The 20,223-nt window shown below is 47.6% G+C and overlaps 2 protein-coding genes across 3 annotated transcripts; both read left to right on the top strand.

Moving 5' to 3' along the window:
- The first annotated feature begins 1,324 nt into the window (after positions 1–1,324).
- Positions 1,325–13,289, top strand: LOC137902148 (ATP-dependent RNA helicase DDX3X-like). Of its 2 annotated transcripts, XM_068746212.1 has the most exons (17): positions 1,325–1,605; positions 2,190–2,241; positions 2,455–2,502; positions 4,749–4,881; positions 5,398–5,502; positions 5,588–5,687; positions 5,788–5,923; positions 7,247–7,344; positions 7,423–7,521; positions 7,616–7,776; positions 7,856–8,000; positions 8,081–8,225; positions 8,319–8,500; positions 8,887–9,004; positions 9,906–10,059; positions 10,552–10,667; positions 10,777–13,289. In XM_068746212.1, exons 1-17 carry the CDS (start codon positions 1,561–1,563, stop codon positions 10,860–10,862), a joined length of 1,923 nt encoding a protein of 640 aa, XP_068602313.1. In that variant the 5' UTR covers positions 1,325–1,560; the 3' UTR covers positions 10,863–13,289. The 2 variants fall into 2 exon arrangements, with proteins under 2 accessions (XP_068602313.1, XP_068602314.1); XM_068746213.1 differs by lacking the exons at positions 9,906–10,059; positions 10,552–10,667; positions 10,777–13,289 and adding an exon at positions 9,495–9,644.
- Positions 13,290–14,610: 1,321 nt separating this feature from the next.
- nyx (nyctalopin) lies at positions 14,611–18,122 on the top strand. The gene is made up of 4 exons (XM_068746440.1): positions 14,611–14,632; positions 15,331–15,617; positions 16,344–16,648; positions 17,348–18,122. The coding sequence occupies exons 1-4, from the start codon at positions 14,611–14,613 to the stop codon at positions 18,120–18,122; spliced, it is 1,389 nt and encodes a 462-aa protein (XP_068602541.1).
- The last annotated feature ends 2,101 nt before the right edge of the window (positions 18,123–20,223 follow it).

The raw sequence follows: 20,223 nt of genomic DNA on the forward strand, positions 1-20,223 counted from the left end.
GTAGAGGTTAGTGCTGTCGCCTCACAGCGAGAAGGTCCCAGGTTCGATTCTGGTCTGCGGGGACTTTTCTCCGGGTTCCTCCTACCGCCCAAAACGGTAGGAGGAACCAAATAGTCCGTGACGCGTGAGTGGTTGTTTGTGTGCGGCCCCTCAACGCGCTGGTGACTCCATCGGGGTGTGCCCCGCCCACAGCACGCTGGGATAGGCTCAAAGCGGCGAAGCAACTGGTTCAAAGTACGGGTACTGTACCGAGAGGTTTGCACCGGTGTCGTGAGCAGCTCATCCACCTGAGAGGTGTGGCCACCAAGCTGCCGATCGGACAGCGTGATTGTTGCACAGGTGTGCCTTAAGCTGATCAATAAAGCCGTCATCCTGAGGAGAGACGGTCAGGGGGGGGTCAGGAAACCGGTCATTGATTACCTTAGGCTGCTCAATAAAGCCGTCACCCTGAGGAGAGACGGTCAGGGGGGGGTCAGGAAACCGGTCATTGATTACCTTAAGCTGATCAATAAAGCCGTCATCCTGAGGAGAGACGTGCAGGGGGGGGTCAGGAAACCGGTCATTGATTACGCAGCACATCTTCACATTGATCAGGTCATTGATTATGCAGCACATTGATCAGGTCATCAGGTCATTGATTATGCAGCACATTGATCAGGTCGTTGATTGCGGCTTGTGGAATGTTGGTCCACTCTTCAATGGCTACCAAATTGCTGGACGTTGGCAGGAACTGGAACACGCTGCGGTTGACGCCGATCCAGAGCGTCCCACACATGCTCAGTGGGTGACATGTCCGGGGAGTGTGCATTATCATGAGGTGGTGGATGAACGGCACAACAAGGTGTCGCTGTGCATTCACCCCCCCCCCCCCCCCCCGCCACCATCTGCTCACCCACATGACTCCCGGTACAGTGGACACCGGGCCCGGTACACCGCTCACCCACATGTCTCGGGTTGTTTTGTCTACCGGGTGGACCAGCATCTGTTTCTGCAAGGAAATCGATATATATTTAAAAAGTATTGAACCCTGTAATAGCAGTAAAGCTGTAAAAACAGCTGAACCTGTGTTTTATTTTACTTATTTATTCTTTCCTCCCCCTGGCAAGCGTATTGTTTGTTTGTTGTTGTTGACTTGACACGCAATATCTTTCAATAATAAAAATTAATAACTCGGTATTACGGTATTTCTCTGCTGCTTTACCACATAACAACGAGATCAAATGAAACATCGCGATATTTATCTAACAACCGCTTGGCTTTATATCAGAGAACTGATATCTCGCGTTATCTCAGCTCGACTTCTCATTCCGCCAGAGCAAGTCTACCGGGAGGGGGTTTTGTCCAACAGCTTCTCAGTAATAATTTAATTTGGAGACTTTAGTTGAACTAATATTTGTAGTCGCTATTATTTTATTTGTTTAAAGGGAACTTCGTCGTCGAACTGCGGCCTGACTGAGTACTTTCCATAAAAGGACGGTGACGTTGACGTGGTAGCCGAGCCGGCGTTGCTAACAAAGAAAATCCTTTCTCTTCAGAACTGATCCTCGCTCCTCTTTAGTTATGAGTCATGTGGTCATCGATAACCCGCACGGTCTCGATCAGCAGGTGAGCAGTTCTCTTCCGACACTGGTCTGATAGCACTTGGAGGGTGGTTAACATCTTTTACGCACTCTTTCTGGACGGAGAGCTTCGTTAGCTCCGCTGCTAGTCGGAAGCCGCGGCTGCTAAAATGGAGGTGGAGAAGTTGTGATGGCGGAACGACGTTATGGCAGCGGACGGCCTGGAGCGACTGTTTGATGATTTTACAGCTCCCGGTCGCCTGTAAACGCGCTTAACTCGAGCCTGCGCGGCAACGAGCTCTCCGGTTAACGGACATTCGCCGTGTGAACGACATTTACGGCTGGCTGCGTCTTCGTGGCGAAGGCCTCGGCCTGAAACGTGGCGCAGGAAGAAATGAGGCCGCGTTGAGCAACCGGCGACGCTGACGTCGGTTCACCGCGGCGGCTGTCTGTCTTATTGTCGGTGGTTTAATTTAATCAGCCAAGAATAATCCCGTAGAAAGGTGATTTACTGTCGACTAATGGTAACTGTTAAAAGTTTTGGATCTTGAAATAAAGTATAGTTCGATCCCCCATCGGCTCTGGCACGGATCGATACCCGGTACCAAATGAAGCTTCTTTCTGTTGTAGCTTGCTGCCCTGGACTTGAACGCTGCTGACTGTCAGGGTGGGGGGACTGGCCGTAAGTACACGTGTGGAGTATTTTACTCCGAGTAGTTTAGTTGTAGTTTGTACATTTGCAGCCGCGGGTACATGCTAGCTGCTAGCTGCTGTTGGTTCAAGGTGCGTTGGATGAAAGGACACCGTCTTTGGGGGTCTGTAATGGGGCGTCACAGAATTACGTTTTGCCCTTTTTATCAGTATAACTAATGAATGTGAAACTGTCTCCCGTCAGGACGGTACATTCCACCTCATTTGAGAAACAAAGAAGCTTCTAAAAATGGTAAGTGTACCAGAGCCCTGAATTTAAACTTTACTGGTATTCCTTAATCAATGTAGGTTTTGCAGTATTTTGCTTCGGCCCATAACGTCTCCTGAAGAGAGAATGATATGGCGGGGTTTATTTTCTTCATTCCTGACCACAATTACACATTTTGCCGTGGGTTAGGTGGGGTGCATGGAGCAATAAAATGATCATTGCTTGGAATATAGATGTCAATGGGAGATACAACGGCTGCTAATCGTCAACTGCTTCGATCAGTTGATGGCTTTTGTGTTATGTAGATCACTTCAAGTGTAATTTTCTGTATTTGTTTGTCTGACCAAGGCTTCAAAGGAAACGCGTTGTTTGACGTGCTCGACGGGATCATCCTAGAATCAGGAAGCTGTCACTGCGCACTCGACGTGTTTCTCGTTTGACTGTTTTCTTATTCCGCCGGTAGACGGTGCGGTTATTCGGTGGCACCGGTAAATCTCTAAGTCCCTTCGGTCTGGTTTTTGCTAGGGGCAGCCTGCTTTTATTGATGCAGGAAAATAATATTTTAAACGGCACTAAGGAAGGTTCGGTTTGACCTACTGTTCACACAGTAGCATGTATTACAGTACAAGTACAGTCACACAGTAGCATGTATTACAGTACAAATAAAGTCAAACATCCTGTCTAAGAGGAGCATTTCTAAAAAGCCCTTCGTACATAAATCATCGACATTTAACAATACCAATAAAACTAATATTAAATTACTAGCTTGATGCAAAATAACAATACATTAAAGATAAATTACTCCACGGATATAAAATAACAATAAATTACACCACAGATGCAAAATTACCATAAATTCAAAAGACATGGTATCTTTCTGCTTGTAGGCTTGCGGGCATAATGGACAACTTGATGTAAATGTTGATTTTTTTGTCTTAGTGATGTCAATGATCTTGAATTTGTAATCGTGATGCTTATTTAAGTAGATTTTTCCTCCTATATAGTTAAGTCCATATTTCGCCTGCCAGTTCCCAAAGTTTCTTCGAACCAGTGCCTGAAACCACGACAGGCAGAGGCTCCAGAGAAACACGGGCATTTTATTTCAGGATGGGATGAGTGGACGATTGGCAGCTGTGAAATCAAGCCCAGCGTTGTGCAGCGAGAGGCAGTAATTGTTTATTCGGGTCGTCTCGAGCGTTTTCCGTTTACCGTGCCTGTAGTGTGGCTTGGCAGAACGGGCGTGGTATACCTGCGTGCCATACGTCTACGTTTAGGCAGAGTTTATGTATCTTAAGGTTCGGGTGCATCGTCGGCCTGCTCCTGCTTTTTCATGGTCACGGGGAATCACGCAGCAGAAATGTAGGCCTAATTACATGTATTTAACCTATGACCTCTACACTGAGTGATTGGTGCTAAGAAAACATGACGCTAATGTAGAAGCATCTTTTAGGGATTTTATTTTCAGAGTAAACGAGCGTTTAATTAGCCAAATGGCGGATGAAACCGGCGTTGTGTGCTAGGGAAGTAGATGGCGGGGTAGCTTCGCCTCGCCAGTATAACCACACTTGATTACTTTAATTCCTTCCTACCAACATACAAGCTAGCATGTAGCATGTAGCCACGTGTTTGAGGAGGGACTCGTTATGTGAAGCTAGCGTTAGCGTTAGCTGACTGTATTGATTTGACCTCGTTTCTGGTTGTCCGGATGCTTCCTGGTTAAGTGCTGCAACATCGATGTAGTCCTGTGATACGCCAGCTCTGCCTGACAGCGCTAACATTGCACCGTGCTCTCTGCTTTTTTAGCTTGAAATGGTCCCACACTTTGTATTCCTTCCTCCTTTTCTCCTCCATTGTGGTTCTTTTCTCCTTCTTTATTCGTGGCCCCCGCCGGCACGCTGGACTGCCCGGGCGGCTTCCCCTCTTGTCCGGAAACAAGCTTTGTTGAATTTCTGCCAGCAGTTTATGGGTTATTATAGTACGCAACACTAAGCGAATCCTCGAGGCAAATGAAGTGAATTCAACGCTTTCTTCTAATCTAATTACTTGATTTACTCGAATCATTGCAGCCCTGATCGTGCTCGCCGGTCTTAGATATTCTTAAACTACTACGTCGTCTGGTCACATGTTGGTTTAAAGTAACTTCTAACTCGATCAGCGATATTTGTTGTGTTCTAGATTAATAGTTTTAGGAGTGATGAGACGAGACGGTTGTGATGTGGGTGCTGATTTGTAAAAGGTAATGACTGGCCATCAATTTGTTTTCTTGATAGGTTTTGGCAGTTATGATCACAAAGATGGAGGTTGGGGAGGACCGCAAAGGGATGCAGCCTACAACAGCTTTGGGGGGCGCTCTGATAGGTCTAAGACTGCCTTCAATGACCGTGGGGCGGGCTCACGGGGAAGGTGTGTACAATTAACCCATTCTAGGCAGAAATGTGTGTGAATGTATGGATGAATAATCTGAGCGTTCCTGGTGAGGAAGGCAGCGCAAGTTGTCAAACTAGTTGTAGTATCATTGTGAAGTGTTCATGGTGTAAATACCAATAGTATAATCGAGCGAGAAAACTATTGTTGAACCGAACAGGAATGTAGACTTCTCAGAAGCCTTATAAGAACGAAACATCGAAAAAAGTGACTATATATTTCCAAAAGAAGTAAATTTGTCATTAAATGTTGGCTTATTCAAAGTCAACATATTTTTCTTAATAATTTGACATAACCAAAGTAACGAAGGAGCGATGTGTTGCTATTCTAGAAAAGTTGTTGTCGGGTCATTTTGTACAAGTATAAGAAGCTTTAAAGAAAAGTTCCTTTTGATATCCATGTTAATGTGCTTAGTGTCGTATGTAATTTAGCTTTTTGAAGAACAATAAAGGTGCAGCTATACTGCTTAAGTTGCAACGTGACCTTTGAACTCAGATATGAACGAGGAGGGTTCTCTGCTGGCGGAAGCTCCCGCTGGATGGACGACTCCAAAGATGATGATTGGTCCAAGCCCACCGCTCCCAATGAGCGCGTAGAAAAGTAAGGCGGCTTTTGTTCACAAATAAATGAAACGCTCCACTTCTGCCTGCATCCGGCATCAACCTTTACAAACCTCGTTATTTAGCGAACTTTTCTCTGGAGGCAACACTGGGATCAACTTCGAGAAATATGATGATATTCCAGTGGAGGCTACTGGTGCCAACTGCCCGCCACACATTGACAGTGTAAGATCAATTTTCTTTATTATTGTCATTATTAAAATGTAATATTGAAGGTTTTGAAGGAAAAGCTCACCTTCGGCTAATACTCTGTTTAATCCTGTAGTTCCACGATATTGATATGGGGGAGATTGTCATGGGGAACATTACCTTGAGCCGTTACACTCGACCTACCCCCGTCCAGAAGCACGCTATCCCCATCATCAAGTCTAAGAGAGACCTGATGGCGTGTGCACAGACTGGTGAGTGTCCTTAACACGTATACTTGACGGTGGCTGAGTACAAGGAATGAGCGCAAGTTCTGTAATGCTCGGTCCCAAAAAATAGTCAATGTTTTTCCTCCCATTTTAACCTGGTCTTAATGGTAATGCTGCGTTATCACCAGAAGGTGGTGTTAATACACCTCTTTGGATCCACTACAAAAAGAACCACCGTAATTCCCGGTGTACAAGCCGCTACTTTTTTCCAATATTTTGAACCTTGCGGTTTATGCAACGACGCGGCAAGTTTACGTATATCTTCCAACTTTCGTTACGAGCCGTGTTTCGTTAAAGCCTATTTATTTTTGTTACGAAATTAACGCCCGCCCACCCGGAGGGAAAGCCCCGCTTGCGCGTAGCTGGGGAGATCCGCGAGAAGGGCCCGGCGCGCGTCCAGAGTCGCCGCCGCCGTACCCGGTCCCCCGCCGCCTGTCCGCCATCCGCTACGCGGCGTCGGACGCGCCGCCCCGCGGGGAAGGAACCCGCCCCTCGACCTCCCGGGCGTCCCCACCCCTGCCGCACCACGCTCCCGCGGACGGAGGATGAGGGGCACGGGGGCAAGGGGGACGGGGACACCCCGCCAGGCACGCGCGCGCACGCCGCGCAGCCTCCGACGGGCGGAGAGGGGAGGGCGACGGGGCGACTGCTCCCCCAGCCGCGGCTCGAGCCCAGCCCCGCTTCGCACCCCAGCCCGACCGACCCAGCCCTTAGAGCCAATCCTTATCCCGAAGTTACGGATCTGATTTGCCGACTTCCCTTATTCTAACATGCCAGAGGCTGTTCACCTTGGAGACCTGCTGCGGATATCGTTACGAGCCGTGTTCCGTTAAATATCATTTGTTTCGATGTACCGGTAGACAGTTTACGAATATGTGCGGCTTATTTTTGTACAAAATAAATATTTTTTTAAAATTCAGTGGGTGCGGCTTTTTCACAGGTGCGCATAATAGTTCAGCAATTACGGCAATCACAGGGCAACCATAAGAATCACGAGAGCCTCTTAAATAATCAAATGTGGAGCTCCTTTAAACGGATGGGGGGAGGGTGAGGTGAAGTATCGAATCTCAGGTAAAACATTATGCAAATGTCAAATCAGAGCAGCAGCAGCATCACAAGAGGTTTGAAGATGCACAGAACAAACGGCCTCCATGTAACACATGAGCTTTATTATTTGTCAGTAGTTTTCTTATGACAGTTCCTGCTTGATGCCCAATACAAAATAAGTCGACCTTTTTAGTAATAGGAGGTGAAGATGTTCATGAAGTCTGTGCTGTTGTTTAATCGAGCATACCTGTGGCGTTTCAGGCTCTGGTAAGACTGCTGCTTTCTTGCTGCCAGTGCTGAGTCAGATCTACGGTGACGGGCCGGGAGATGCTTCGCAGGCTGCCAAGGGCGGTGGACAGGTAGAGGCGGTGCAACCCAACGTGTCCTGCCTCACTTTGAAATCTTTGTTGAATAAACACGGTGTGCTCCACCCTCAGGACAACGGGAGATATGGTCGTCGTAAGCAGTACCCTCTTTCCCTTGTTTTGGCCCCCACCAGAGAACTGGCTTTGCAGATCTATGACGAGGCGAGGAAGGTTAGCTCCACACATGCAGCCGATGGACGCCATTGAAGTGCATGATGGTATTTTCCTGGACATGAAGTATACTACGTGTTCTTCTACGTTCTAGTTTGCCTATCGCTCGCGTGTGCGTCCTTGTGTGGTGTATGGCGGCGCTGATATTGGCCAGCAGATCAGAGACTTGGAGAAAGGATGCCACCTGCTGGTGGCCACACCTGGACGTCTAGTTGACATGATGGAGAGGGGCAAGATTGGCCTGGACCATTGCAAGTCAGTGCAGCGCATCACTCCCCCCCAGGCGGGTCGTGTTCGTGCTTGACGTGAACGACTGTTTTGTGAACGTCTGCAGCTACCTGGTGCTTGATGAGGCTGACCGCATGTTGGACATGGGCTTTGAGCCACAGATTAGACGTATTGTGGAACAAGATACGATGCCACCCAGAGGCATGCGCCAGACCATGATGTTCAGCGCCACCTTCCCGAAAGAGATCCAGGTACATTGGCCAACAAGCAAGAACGGAATCTTGTTTAATGTCACGCGTTTCCTCAAACTTCTGCTGAATCTCGTCTGCAGATTCTTGCTCGGGACTTTCTGGAGGACTACATTTTCCTGGCAGTGGGACGTGTTGGTTCGACCTCAGAAAACATCACACAGAAGGTGGTTTGGGTGGAGGACACTGACAAGAGGTCCTTCCTTCTTGACCTGCTCAATGCTACGGGTGAGAGATTCACACTCGCACGAAGGAGATGTGTTCTTCATCACATTCGCTGCTCATGATGTCTTCCTCTTCTCTTGGTTTATGGATCTGTAGGCAAAGACTCATTGACACTGGTGTTTGTTGAAACCAAGAAGGGAGCAGATGCTTTGGAGGACTTCCTGTACCACGAGGGCTATGCCTGCACCAGCATCCATGGGGATCGATCTCAGAGGGACAGAGAGGAAGCCCTGCATCAGTTCCGCTCTGGTCGCTGCCCCATCTTAGTAGCTACAGCTGTAAGGCTTTCCTCCTACTCGTGATTGGTGTTTCCCCTTGTTTAAACGGGGGGTAGGCAGTCTTAAAAGTCTTACAAGTATTGCATTTGAACTATTGAATTTCATTTACAAAGATCTTACTTTTTCCTGTTTGATTTAGTGATTAAGTATCATGTCGTAGCTAACTGTAATGTACCGACCATCGTGATAGCATTAGCATATCTAGTATTTCTGATGACTGGTGTCGCTCCTATGGCTTCAGGTGCAGGTAGCGGTTGTTTCTGACGCTGCTCTGTGTTCTTAGCAGAGGGAGATGTGTGAATGAGGTGGACCGTGTGCCCTCTAACGCGGGTTTGGTTTTACTTCTGGCGCTAACGGCGTGTCTTGGCCTGACTCTAATTCTGCAGGTGGCTGCTCGAGGCTTGGACATCAGCAACGTGAAGCATGTCATTAACTTTGATTTACCCAGTGACATTGAGGAGTATGTTCACCGCATTGGCCGTACGGGACGTGTGGGCAACCTCGGTAAGTCTATCCACGAGACCCACGCAATATTGATTACTATGACTATGCAAGCACCGAACGGGTTTATGAGCGCATCGGGTTTCCGTTCTGGAGTTATTAGCCGTCAAAGAGTCTGTTTTCACCAAAAACCCGAGGAAACGAGCGTTTGGTGCTGATCTAACGGCGTAAACTTAAGCTCGACACGCGTTTAAACTGGGTGAGTGTCGACTGACCGTCTCACGCTTCAGGACACCCTTCGGACTGCCATATGAAATAACACAGCAATTTAATCTGTCTGATCAATCAACGCTGATAACAATAGACACGCCCACACCAACCTCTATAGTAAATTATTACATTAACTTCAAGATTTTGGTGAATTCTGCCTTTGTTCAATGGCCAATAACTCTAGAACGGAAAATGGTGATGATAAATGTATTTATTAGATAGTATGTATTACAGTACAAGTACAGTCAAACATCCCGTCTAAGAGGAGCGTTTCCATTGACAGTGGCTGGAGGACTTGACGCTCTGATTCGATAGGTTTGCTGTTTAAACGTTCCGTCGGTCAGAATGAGGGAACGCACGGCCGCACTGAGCGGGTTGGCTATCGAGTTTGATCGAGCCGGGAAACGCATTGGTTGATTCGTGGGTCGTACACCTAATATGAATTTTGCCATTAAGTTCATTCTTGGAGAACAGCAGGTTGTAGAAAATGTACAATAACAGTTGGACCTGCACCCTCAAAAGGTGAGCGACTCACATTAAGGTCGCCTGTACGGGTTATAGTGCGTTTTCAGTTCATCCTGAAATGTCACCCACAAACATCCCGGCCCTTTTTTGAGTTGTCTGTTTGTTTGTTTGCCTTGCGCCCGTTATGGATGGTTTAATATCGGTGTAATCTCACTCGTGTTGTCTGCAGGTCTGGCCACGTCGTTCTTCAACGACAAAAACAGCAACATAACCAAAGATTTGCTGGACATTTTGGTGGAGGCCAAGCAGGAGGTTCCCTCGTGGCTGGAGAGCCTGGCCTATGAGCACCAGCATAAGAGCAGCACCCGGGGGCGCTCTAAGAGGTACCGTGGGAATAGAAAGGCAATAGTTTGCTTTGAGACGCCAACATAAGTCTGAGATGGGAGTAACTTCCAGATGGTGGCGCTAGATGTCCGAGCGCTGCTAGCTAGCTAGCTTCACTGTTCCGTCCTCGTCTCCGCGTTGTTTCCTTTCTCTGTTGTATTTTTGTGTATCCATTGGTACTTCTGACATCCGATACAGATGTGTTTGAAGTCGTCACTGTGCCGCTAGGTGCGTTCTTTGTTCTGGTCCCACTTAATTGCTTTAATCGTCACATGTTCGGCACCTTTTTGTCAGCTGTGGTTGTTTTAAAGTGCTCTGTGTTGGGTTGAGTTGTTGCCATGATGAAACGCATCGGATGCTAGGGGAGGTTATGGACGTGTGAAACACGCGGGACAATGAATACTTGATGTAGCACCAGTCTGCTGGAGGCTTTCTGATGGACGGCTCTTCCTTTGGGGGGTTTGGAGTAAAGTAAATCTGAATTTGTCCAGGTTCTCTGGTGGCTTCGGCGCTCGAGACTACCGACAGACACCTGGCTCTGGAAACTTCAGCAGCAGCCGCGGAGGACGTGGCACAGGAGGCCATGGAGGAGGCCGTAGCTTTGGAGGCAAGGGAACCATCCTTGTGTACCGTTCCTAGAGAATCGGACTCGAGCTTCGCATTGAAGGGAATTCTGCTTTGCTGCTGCTGAACTCACTGATTTTATCCTTTTGCAGGTGGATTTGGAAACAACTTTTACAACAATGATGGCTACGGAGGAAACTACAGCCACTCTGGTAGTGTGGACTGGTGGGGTAACTAGTTACCCACTGACCAGGTTGCCACGCTAACCCAATGGAAACCACATGTTAACTTAAGCCAGACCACCAGCCCTCCCTGTGTAGCTGCACTGACACACAGAACATTACCAGCCCTGGTTCTCCAGGGCGTTCAGCACGATGCAAATGAAAGTCACCGGAAACCGCAGAGATTTGCACACTTCAACGCTGGCATGGATCCTTCTGTGCATTCTGACTACAACTTCAGATTCTCATTGTATTTTGGTTCTTTTGGGGGGGGGGGGTTATATGTTAATAGTTTTGGAATTTAAACAGGAAATCTCAAGTGTTCATTTCACAAGATGAACATGGCAGAGAACAAATATTAGGACGGTAAAATTTGTTTGGACTTCGTCAAACCTTGGCAAACACTGGGTCTTGTGGCTCTGAGTCATGATTCCATTTGAACTTCAAATTTATTGCAGGACTGTCACGTGTCCTTCTATAAACAGCCTATTGAGCCATTACAATGTGTGATTCAAACTGGGCCACTCTGTCGAGCAACCATATACAATCCTCATGGATAACGTTACATTGGCTTTTGTTTTCCTTTGTTTTGCTCACTCTATCCTTCACAGGCTTATTTTTATGGATATGCTAATTTTTGAACTAGCCGTTCCATCATCTACGTAAATACAGGAGTCATTGGGCTCAGTGCCAACGGTCGCTGGGACTCGAACAATAATGATCACTGCTGGAACTCTCTATTCCACATCTTTGATTGACTTGACAGTGTTACAGCAGTTGGTCTGTTACCAAGTGCTAGCTACAAGAAGTGGGCGGTGTTTTTTGTTCAATGAGACATGATCAAGGGAGGTCTGTGCCTAATCGAAGAGCAGAGTTTAGATTATTTTGTCAATAGTGTCTCTATTAATATGAATGAAAACAAAAAATGCCTGCCGTCTTTCAAGTGAAGTTCAAAATGGCTGCACAATGGACCACGGCATCGGGGCGGCATCGCGTGGCGTTACCGGCTCGGCTGGCGAGCCGAGGCCCAGATGGTATTCCACGCTTGCAAGTGTTTTGTTTTTTGGTCAAGGAGGAGGGACACGCGGACTGAGTCGCAGGCTTAACTTAATTACAAACGTTTTCTCTTTTCAAGCTGCGTTGAGGAATGGTTCATCTTAGACGGGCATTTGTATGATCAATCGGATCAATCAGAGGAGCACTCTGACCGCTGGAAAGGGGGGGCAGGAGGAGGCGCCGTGGTCGGTGCCTTTGGTCTCATTGCTGTGTAATGGAGGTAGAGAGGTGGCCAGAGATGAGGGCGTGTCCACCTCTATGGAACCGTGACGCTTTCCTGGGTCCTCTGGGAGTTCTTTGGCTCTGATATGTGCAGGATTGTCCTCAGAGGAGGTCGGACGTCCTGATTTTCTCATTGATTGTGTTGTGCCTTGAACCTTTTTATAAGTAAATGAGCTACAAGCAGATGCACTGAGTGTAGAGAACTTGAGTGAATGGTGCTACTTGATTTAGGTGTGTAGGCCCTTGTGAGTTGTGCCCATCGCGTTTTACAAAGGTTGTTTATTGCACATCTAGAGTTTGATATGGATGTCTTGAATATGTGTCCTTAAGCTTCCAAATATTGTGTGAGGAGATTGTGGAAACGCAGCTTGTTTACAAAGGGGAGGATTCTCAACATTTAAATCAGGATTTATTTGGGACCAGGGGATTTAGCAGTTGTGGGAATTTAGCCATTTGCACAGATTTCTAGATTCTACTTTTGCTGCTAGTTTTGTGTAATTTATTAAGCATTCTTGACAAATATTTATTTTTGTAAGCCTCAAAGTGATTCTTTGAAAGTTTCAGACACTTGACCAAAAGACAGTTCAAAAACACTGGCACTTGAATGTTGAATGTCACCTGTATGCGTGCAATTTATAACTATCGGGGTAGCGTGAGCTTTTTAATGTTTGAGGTACATTGGACTCATTTTTAAAAAAAGAAGAAAAAAAATCCACAGCGGTCTCAAGGCCTCTGGGGGGGGGGGGGGGGCAGTCATCTCTTAGGAAAAACATTTGGTTAACAAAATTTAAAATGGAATTGAACCAACATGCCAAGGTTTGGGTTATAAACGTGTTTGTTAAGCGTCTCAGTGCAGGAGTGTTCAGATAGTCCGGTTCTTACTCCGATCATACCTGATGGCGTGTCTCCATCGAATGTCTGGCACACGGCCATCTTCAAAGAATAAACATGTGGTGAAATCTCATTGTCATATTTGCTTCCTGCAAACGGCTCCGAGTTCTCCTGGAAGGTGGAACCCGAGACCGGTTCCACCCTCTTGGAGAACCCTCGAGCGCGTTAGATGTAGACTTGGCTTCTGTATTAGCTTCTAGGTGACTGCACTGCATGGGAAGTACCGAGCTGTGCAGCTGTGATTTTACCAAAATAAAATGTTTGGGTGAATTCAAGCGCGTCTGTTGTCTGATGTTGGGAGACCTGAAGGACTCGTCCTGCGTGAGCTGAACTAGGTTGAGATGGGCTTGATTAATTTGTGTAAAACTATAAAGTTTTCCTTTATAATTAGTTTGGATTGTCTTATTCTTCCAGACCTTTAACCTGGCGGGTAAAGCGGCTTAGCCGAGCACACGTTCAGATTTGATCGACGACAAAGATTTGTGAAGTCATTTCCTGAAACGGATCGGTGCACACAAAAGTTTCCTTCCCGGGTTTTAATCTCCAGCCGAAGTCGTCCGTATATCCTCAAGTACTTTGGCTGGTTGTGAACGGCTCGTACGTTCTGTCACCGTGGTTACCGTGATGGATCTGGGACTGTTGGAAGTCCAGTTCCCTGTTAGCTCGAGCAGCTGAGAGTCCAATGTGTGGGAGCTGGTCGCTACTGGGGTTCACTACTACTACTACTACTACTGCTACTACTGTGTAGTTTATCGGATCCGGATCTGATCTGAACCTGCTGCTCATTTTAACCCACGCCCTGAGCAGAGTGCGCAGGTGGACAAAGTGTGTGTGTGTGTGTGTGTGTCACGCAGCTACTGCGCAACAGGAGCCCAATGGGAACTAGAGTACTCACCGAGTACTACACCCGATGGAAACTAGAGTACTCACCGAGTACTACTCGGTACGCGTTGGCTCAAAACTAAAGGACGGGGTTTGCACAAGAACATTCCTTTTCCGCTCCATAAAGAATTCAGATTTGTAATTTAACCTGTTAACTGCTGCCAGCCGAGCGGTGAAGAAGCTCCCGTCGGGTTCGCCGGTTCTGGGTCTGACGTGCGTGCGTGCGCGCGTGCGTGCGTGCGCGCGTGCTCTGTTTCCGGGTGACTGCACTGCAAGCTTTACTTTACCTCCGTAATCCTACGAGCCGCCCGACTCCGTTTATCCATCGTTCCAGGGATTTGACTGCCATTAGGAGATGGCTTTCTGGTGTGTGTGTGTGACAGAGAGAGAGAGAGAGAGAGTGAGTGAGTGAGGGAACACGGTGCAGCAGTAAGGCATGCTAGTAGGATCACTGTTGTGCTTTTGAACGTGGACGGAGCGGAACAAAATGGACATGTCCAACATTTGGACGGGGACCTGGAACACAAAGGGATGCATCTGAAGGTACGTCGGCCGCTACCTCAGGTTGTCTTCAGGTGTCTTTCTCTCCCATGTCGTCGCTGTTCGTCACACAGAACTATAATCCACATGGAATATGCTCCTCCTGAAGCCCAGATGTGTTCTGTCTCTTATTCCCAGACGTAATCCAGCCGTGCTAGAGGACAGACGACGGCAATGGACGTCCTCGCGCTCACTGGTCAGTCTTAATCTCTCCTAATCCCGTTTCAGAGGCTCTGCTGGTGAAAGGAAGTCTCCATTAGTCCTGCTCAGATTAACTTGCTGCAGAAGTCTTTGTTCTTCTGTCAGAGATTTCTCTCCAACATCTGCATTTGCTTCTGTCAAAGACCGAGTCATCTCATGACATGACACGGATCGAAGGTGAAATCCTGTTGTGGGGTTGATCGCTATTATTGATTCTCCTTAATCACATTATTTCACCAGCAGCTGAAAAGGACGGCTTCAATATAAATTCAGAATCAAATCCGTTCCTCGTTAAAACGACCGCTTCCATCCCGAGTCGGGTCAGTCGGGCCTTCCTGCATGTTTCAGCTGGGCGGAACCCAGACGGAACCCATGCTGCTTTGGAGAACACACGGAACGATGCTGCTAGCTAACGCTCCGAACATGATCGCGCAGCTTGGAGTCCCACGCAGCCCTAAATGAACCGGCGTCGGTGTCCTGTCCCCAGCTGACCCCCCCGGCATGGTGGTGCACAGAATAAATAATCCCAATCCCCATCCGGCTTTCGGCTGGGTTGCGGCATTTGAACCGCGATGCATCCAGAGGGGGGGGGCTTATGTAAAGGAGTTGCTGAATTCTCAGGGCGGTTTTCCTCTTAGCAGCAAAGTGTTCTGGGTGTTTTCCCAGCCCTCATTCACGGCCCCTCTCTTCCAGCCTCCATGCTGTGCCTGCTGCCCCGGCCCTCGCTGGCGGGCGGGGCTTGTGTTCGGGCCTGCCCCTCGTCCTGCTCCTGCACTCAGGAGAAGAGCTGCAGCGTGTTGTGTGATCACTCCGGCCTGGCCGAGCTCCCCAAAGAGTTTCCCTGCGAGGCTTCCTCCATCAACCTGGAGAAGAACAGGCTGAAGTTCCTGTCTGAGAGGGCTTTCGGGACCCTTCCCTCCCTCAAGTCTCTCTGTCTGGACCACAACAACATCTCCTTCATCACACCCGGAGCCTTCAAGGTCTGCTGAGGTTCACTCGTCAGTCTGCTGAATATTTATTTCAAACATAAATGAGACAAAGCAAATACACACTTAAAACAGTACTCCATTCGATAAGGAGCGGAATGAAGCAGAAAAATCTAAATGTCATACTTTGAAATGTATTTTCTGCATCATTGTCAAATTGTGGTACGTATCGAGGTTAAAGAAATGTTATTTTCTATTTGCTGTGTTGATCTGTAACAAACATCTCCTGGATTATCAATCCAGGCCGCTTGAATTATGGTGCAATCTAGAAAAGACCAGAATGCTGAACGGATTCCAGAAACAGCTGCTGAGTGTGTTTAACATCAAATACAATCCAACCTGAACTGTAAATACTTCGCCTCTACCTCACCACCCAATTTAATCTGCATCACATCAGGAATGACACTCAGACACAGTATTACATTTTAGCATTAAAACCCATTTATGGATCCAAAGATCAGTTAAAATTACACGTTTACCCTTCAGGGTTGGTGCATAATAACAATATAATATAAGTATAATAATAATCACGGCTCTTCAGACCGGAAGCATTAGTGAAAGCTTCTACGTATCTCCACCGTCCAATCGTTGCTCTTTCACGTTGAACGAAGGTCCGACCCCGAACATACGGTTTTTTTGCCATAACAGTTGCTTTGGCTTTCTGAGCTCTTAAATATTAGCGGGTACAAGTACACATTCAACCAAACCGCTGTCTTGCAGGGCCTTTCCAACTTGGTGAACCTGAAAATGGCACACAACGAGTACATCAGTTATCTTCACACGCGAACGTTCACCGGCCTGAGGAAGCTCGTGCGCCTCGACCTGTCGGACTGCAACCTCTTCAACATCCCGGATCGCATCTTCATCGAGCAAACGGCCATGAGGGAGCTGCTGTGCTTTGAGAATAACTTCCGGAGGATCCCGGGGGCCGTCCGAGGCCTGGAGAACCTGACCCACGTCTACCTGGAGAGGAACAAGATAGAGGCGGTGGCGTACAGCTCCCTGCTGGGCCTGGGGGGTCTGAGGTGAGTCGCTGGCTGGAGGTAGACCAAGAGATCCATCAAATAGGGCCCCCGAGCATGTCGAGCAAGAAGCTTTGACCCCCCCCCCCCCGACCAAGCCACAGCGTGCAGTAGGCGTTACCCGATCGTATATTACCGTATATTGGTGGCGATCGCTGTTACGGGGGCTCGTCTGTTGGAAGGCGGCGGTTTCTGCCGTCTCACCCACGATGTCCACCGAGAGGACATTGTCCTCATTTACAGAATCAAGACGCAGCAGAATGGACCCCCCCCCCCCCCTGTTAACGTGCAGCTATTGCCTCATCTGGACCCTGCACCAGTCTCTTGGTACCGGGTCTTCCCCTCAGTTAGAATCACTGATGACATTTATTACTGTCGGTTTCTAATGTTGCACCGAAACCAGTTCCTAGTCTGTGGCCCCTCTCGGCCCATTGGACGACGCCCTGGGTTGCCCTGGGTTGCCCTGGGTTGCCCTGGGTTGCCCTGGGTTGCTCTGGCTTGCCCTGGATTGCCCTGGGTTGCTCTGGATTGCTCTGGGTTGCCCTGGGTTGCCCTGGGTTGCTCTGGATTGTCCTGGGTTGCTCTGGGTTGCCCTGGGTTGCCCTGGGCGTGGCCGTTTGCTGAATGTTTCTCTCTGCAGCCTTCTCGTTCTTTTAGATTTGAATATTGAGCGTTTGATTCTAAAGTTCTGTCTTGTTCCAGGTACCTGAACCTTCAGGAGAACCGCATCAATGTGATTCATGACGAGTCCTTTCAGGACCTGAGGCGGCTGGAGAACTTTTATCTCAATGATAACTTGCTGTCTAGCCTCCCCCGGTTTGTCTTCAGGGGCCTCGGCCACCTCAAGATGCTCAATCTTGGGGGGAACCAGCTGATCAATGTGTCCAGAACCTGGTTCAGTGACTTGGTGGAGCTGGAAGTCCTGTTCCTGGACCGAAACCAGGTGCTCTGCATTGAGGAAGGCACGTTTGAGAACCTGACCAGCTTGGTCACGCTTCACCTGAACAGCAACAGGCTCACGGGCCTCCCCTTCCAGGTGTTCCAGCCCGTCTACTTCCTGAGTCGCCTGTACCTCTTCAGGAACCCCTGGGAGTGTGACTGTGCCCTGGAGTGGCTCCAGGACTGGATGCTAAACTACAAGCTGGTGCGGGACGTCCCCTGTGCCGGCCCGTCCTCCGTTGCAGGGCTGGACCTCGGTCAGGTGGTCTTCACCAACGCGAATGGCTCGTGTGTGAAACCTGGAGAACTGAATTTGACCACGGCTAGTTCAGAGGTCGTGTCCACCACAGAGAACCGCTTCAGCAGCCTCATCTCCAAGCTGCTGCTGCAGGAGCTCGACGAGGAGACGAGGAACCGCACGGCCAGCCCCCGGAACCGGAGTCTGCCGGGTCCAGACGACGAGCAGCTCTCTGCAGGAGAACCGGCCGCTGCTTCTGTGGCGTGTTTGGCCAGTCTAATCGCATCTCACTTCATTTAGGGATGGACTCCTCGTGCGTCGTAGTATTAGTACTAATACTTAGTATTGTAATCTACAGTATGAAGATGATGTATTATATCAGAGGAACCCAATCACCTGATTGATCTGCAGCTACGACAGAGTTCTCATTCTAGCGTTAGTCGATTCTCAAACGGATTAGGGTGGTGCCCTTCTTTCGTAAGGTTGTATAATCGTGACTCTCTTTAGGGTAACTACAATCTTGATTCTCTTTCGGGTACCTATAATCTTGATTCTCTTTAGGGTACTTGTAGTCTTGATTCTTTCGGGTACCTATAATCGTGATTCTCTTTAGGGTACTTGTAGTCTTGATTCTTTCGGGTACCTATAATCTTGATTCTCTTTAGGGTACCTATAATCGTGATTCTCTTTAGGGTACTTGTAGTCTTGATTCTTTCGGGTACCTATAATCGTGAGTCTCTTTAGGGTACCTATAATCTTGATTCTTTAGGGTACCTATAATCTTGATTCTTTCGGGTACCTATAATCTTGATTCTCTTTAGGGTACCTATAATCTTGATTCTCTTTAGGGTAACTATAATCTTGATTCTCTTTAGGGTAACTATAATCGTGATTCTTTAGGGTACCTATAATCGTGATTCTATTTTGGGTACCTATAGTCTTGATTCTCTTTAGGGTACCTATAATCTTGATTCTCTTTAGGGTACCTATAATCTTGATTCTCTTTAGGGTAACTATAATCGTGATTCTTTAGGGTACCTATAATCTTGATTCTTTCGGGTACCTATAGTCTTGATTCTCTTCAGGGTAACTATAATCTTGATTCTTTAGGGTACCTATAATCTTGATTCTCTTCAGGGTAACTATAATCTTGATTCTTTAGGGTACCTATAATCGTGATTCTCTTTAGGGTACCTATAATCTTGATTCTCTTTCGGGTACCTATAGTCTTGATTCTCTTTAGGGTATCTATAATCTTGATTCTCTTCGGGGTAACTATAATCTTGATTCTTTAGGGTACCTATAATCTTGATTCTCTTTAGGGTACCTATAATCGTGATTCTCTTTAGGGTACCTATAATCGTGATTCTCTTTAGGGTACCTATAATCGTGATTCTCTTTAGGGTACCTATAATCGTGATTCTTTAGGGTACCTATGATCGTGATTCTTTAGGGTACCTATGATCGTGATTCTCTTTAGGGTACCTATGATCGTGATTCTTTCGGGTACCTATAATCGTGATTCTCTTTAGGGTACCTATAATCGTGATTCTTTCGGGTACCTCTAATCGTGATTCTCTTTAGGGTACCTATAATCTTGATTCTTTCGGGTACCTATAATCGTGATTCTCTTTAGGGTACCTATAATCTTGATTCTTTCGGGTACCTGTAATCTTGATTCTCTTTTGGGTACCTGTAATCGTGATTCTTTCGGGTACCTATAATCGTGATTCTCTTTAGGGTACCTATAATCGTGATTCTCTTTAGGGTACCTATAATCGTGATTCTTTCGGGTACCTATAATCGTGATTCTCTTTAGGGTACCTATAATCGTGATTCTCTTTAGGGTACCTATAGTCTTGATTCTTTCGGGTACCTATAGTCTTGATTCTTTCGGGTACCTATAATCTTGATTCTTTAGGGTACCGGGTGTTTGTAGGTTCATTATGTTCTGTATAAGACGCCGTTGGCGCTTCTTGCATGGGTTCATGCTTTGCTGTAAATACTTTATGAATCAGTGTTATTAGACGATGGGACTTGACTGGCTCTAAATAAAAACTGCTATTGAGCTTTCAACATTGACTCAACGAGTCGCTTGGCCTCCGTCCCACTGGGAGGACGCCTCGGAGGACCCAGGACACGCTGGAGAGACGATGTCTCTGGGTCGGCCTGGGAACGCCTCGGGATCCCCCCGGAGGAGGTGGCTGGGAGGGAGAAGTCCGGAAGTCCCTGCGGAGACTGTTGCCTCGGCGACCCGGCGATGGATGGATGGATGTTAGAATCGCCATCCATCCATCTGCTCGGCATCGAGTCCTGTCCTTTGAAGACAAAGGTTTTCACGAATATTTCAAAGCAAGTCAAATTTCTAAAGTTTTAAGTTTCAAAGAACATTTTCCAATCA

The sequence above is a fragment of the Brachionichthys hirsutus genome, chromosome 12, assembly GCF_040956055.1.
Source record: "Brachionichthys hirsutus isolate HB-005 chromosome 12, CSIRO-AGI_Bhir_v1, whole genome shotgun sequence".
Lineage (NCBI taxonomy): Eukaryota > Metazoa > Chordata > Actinopteri > Lophiiformes > Brachionichthyidae > Brachionichthys > Brachionichthys hirsutus.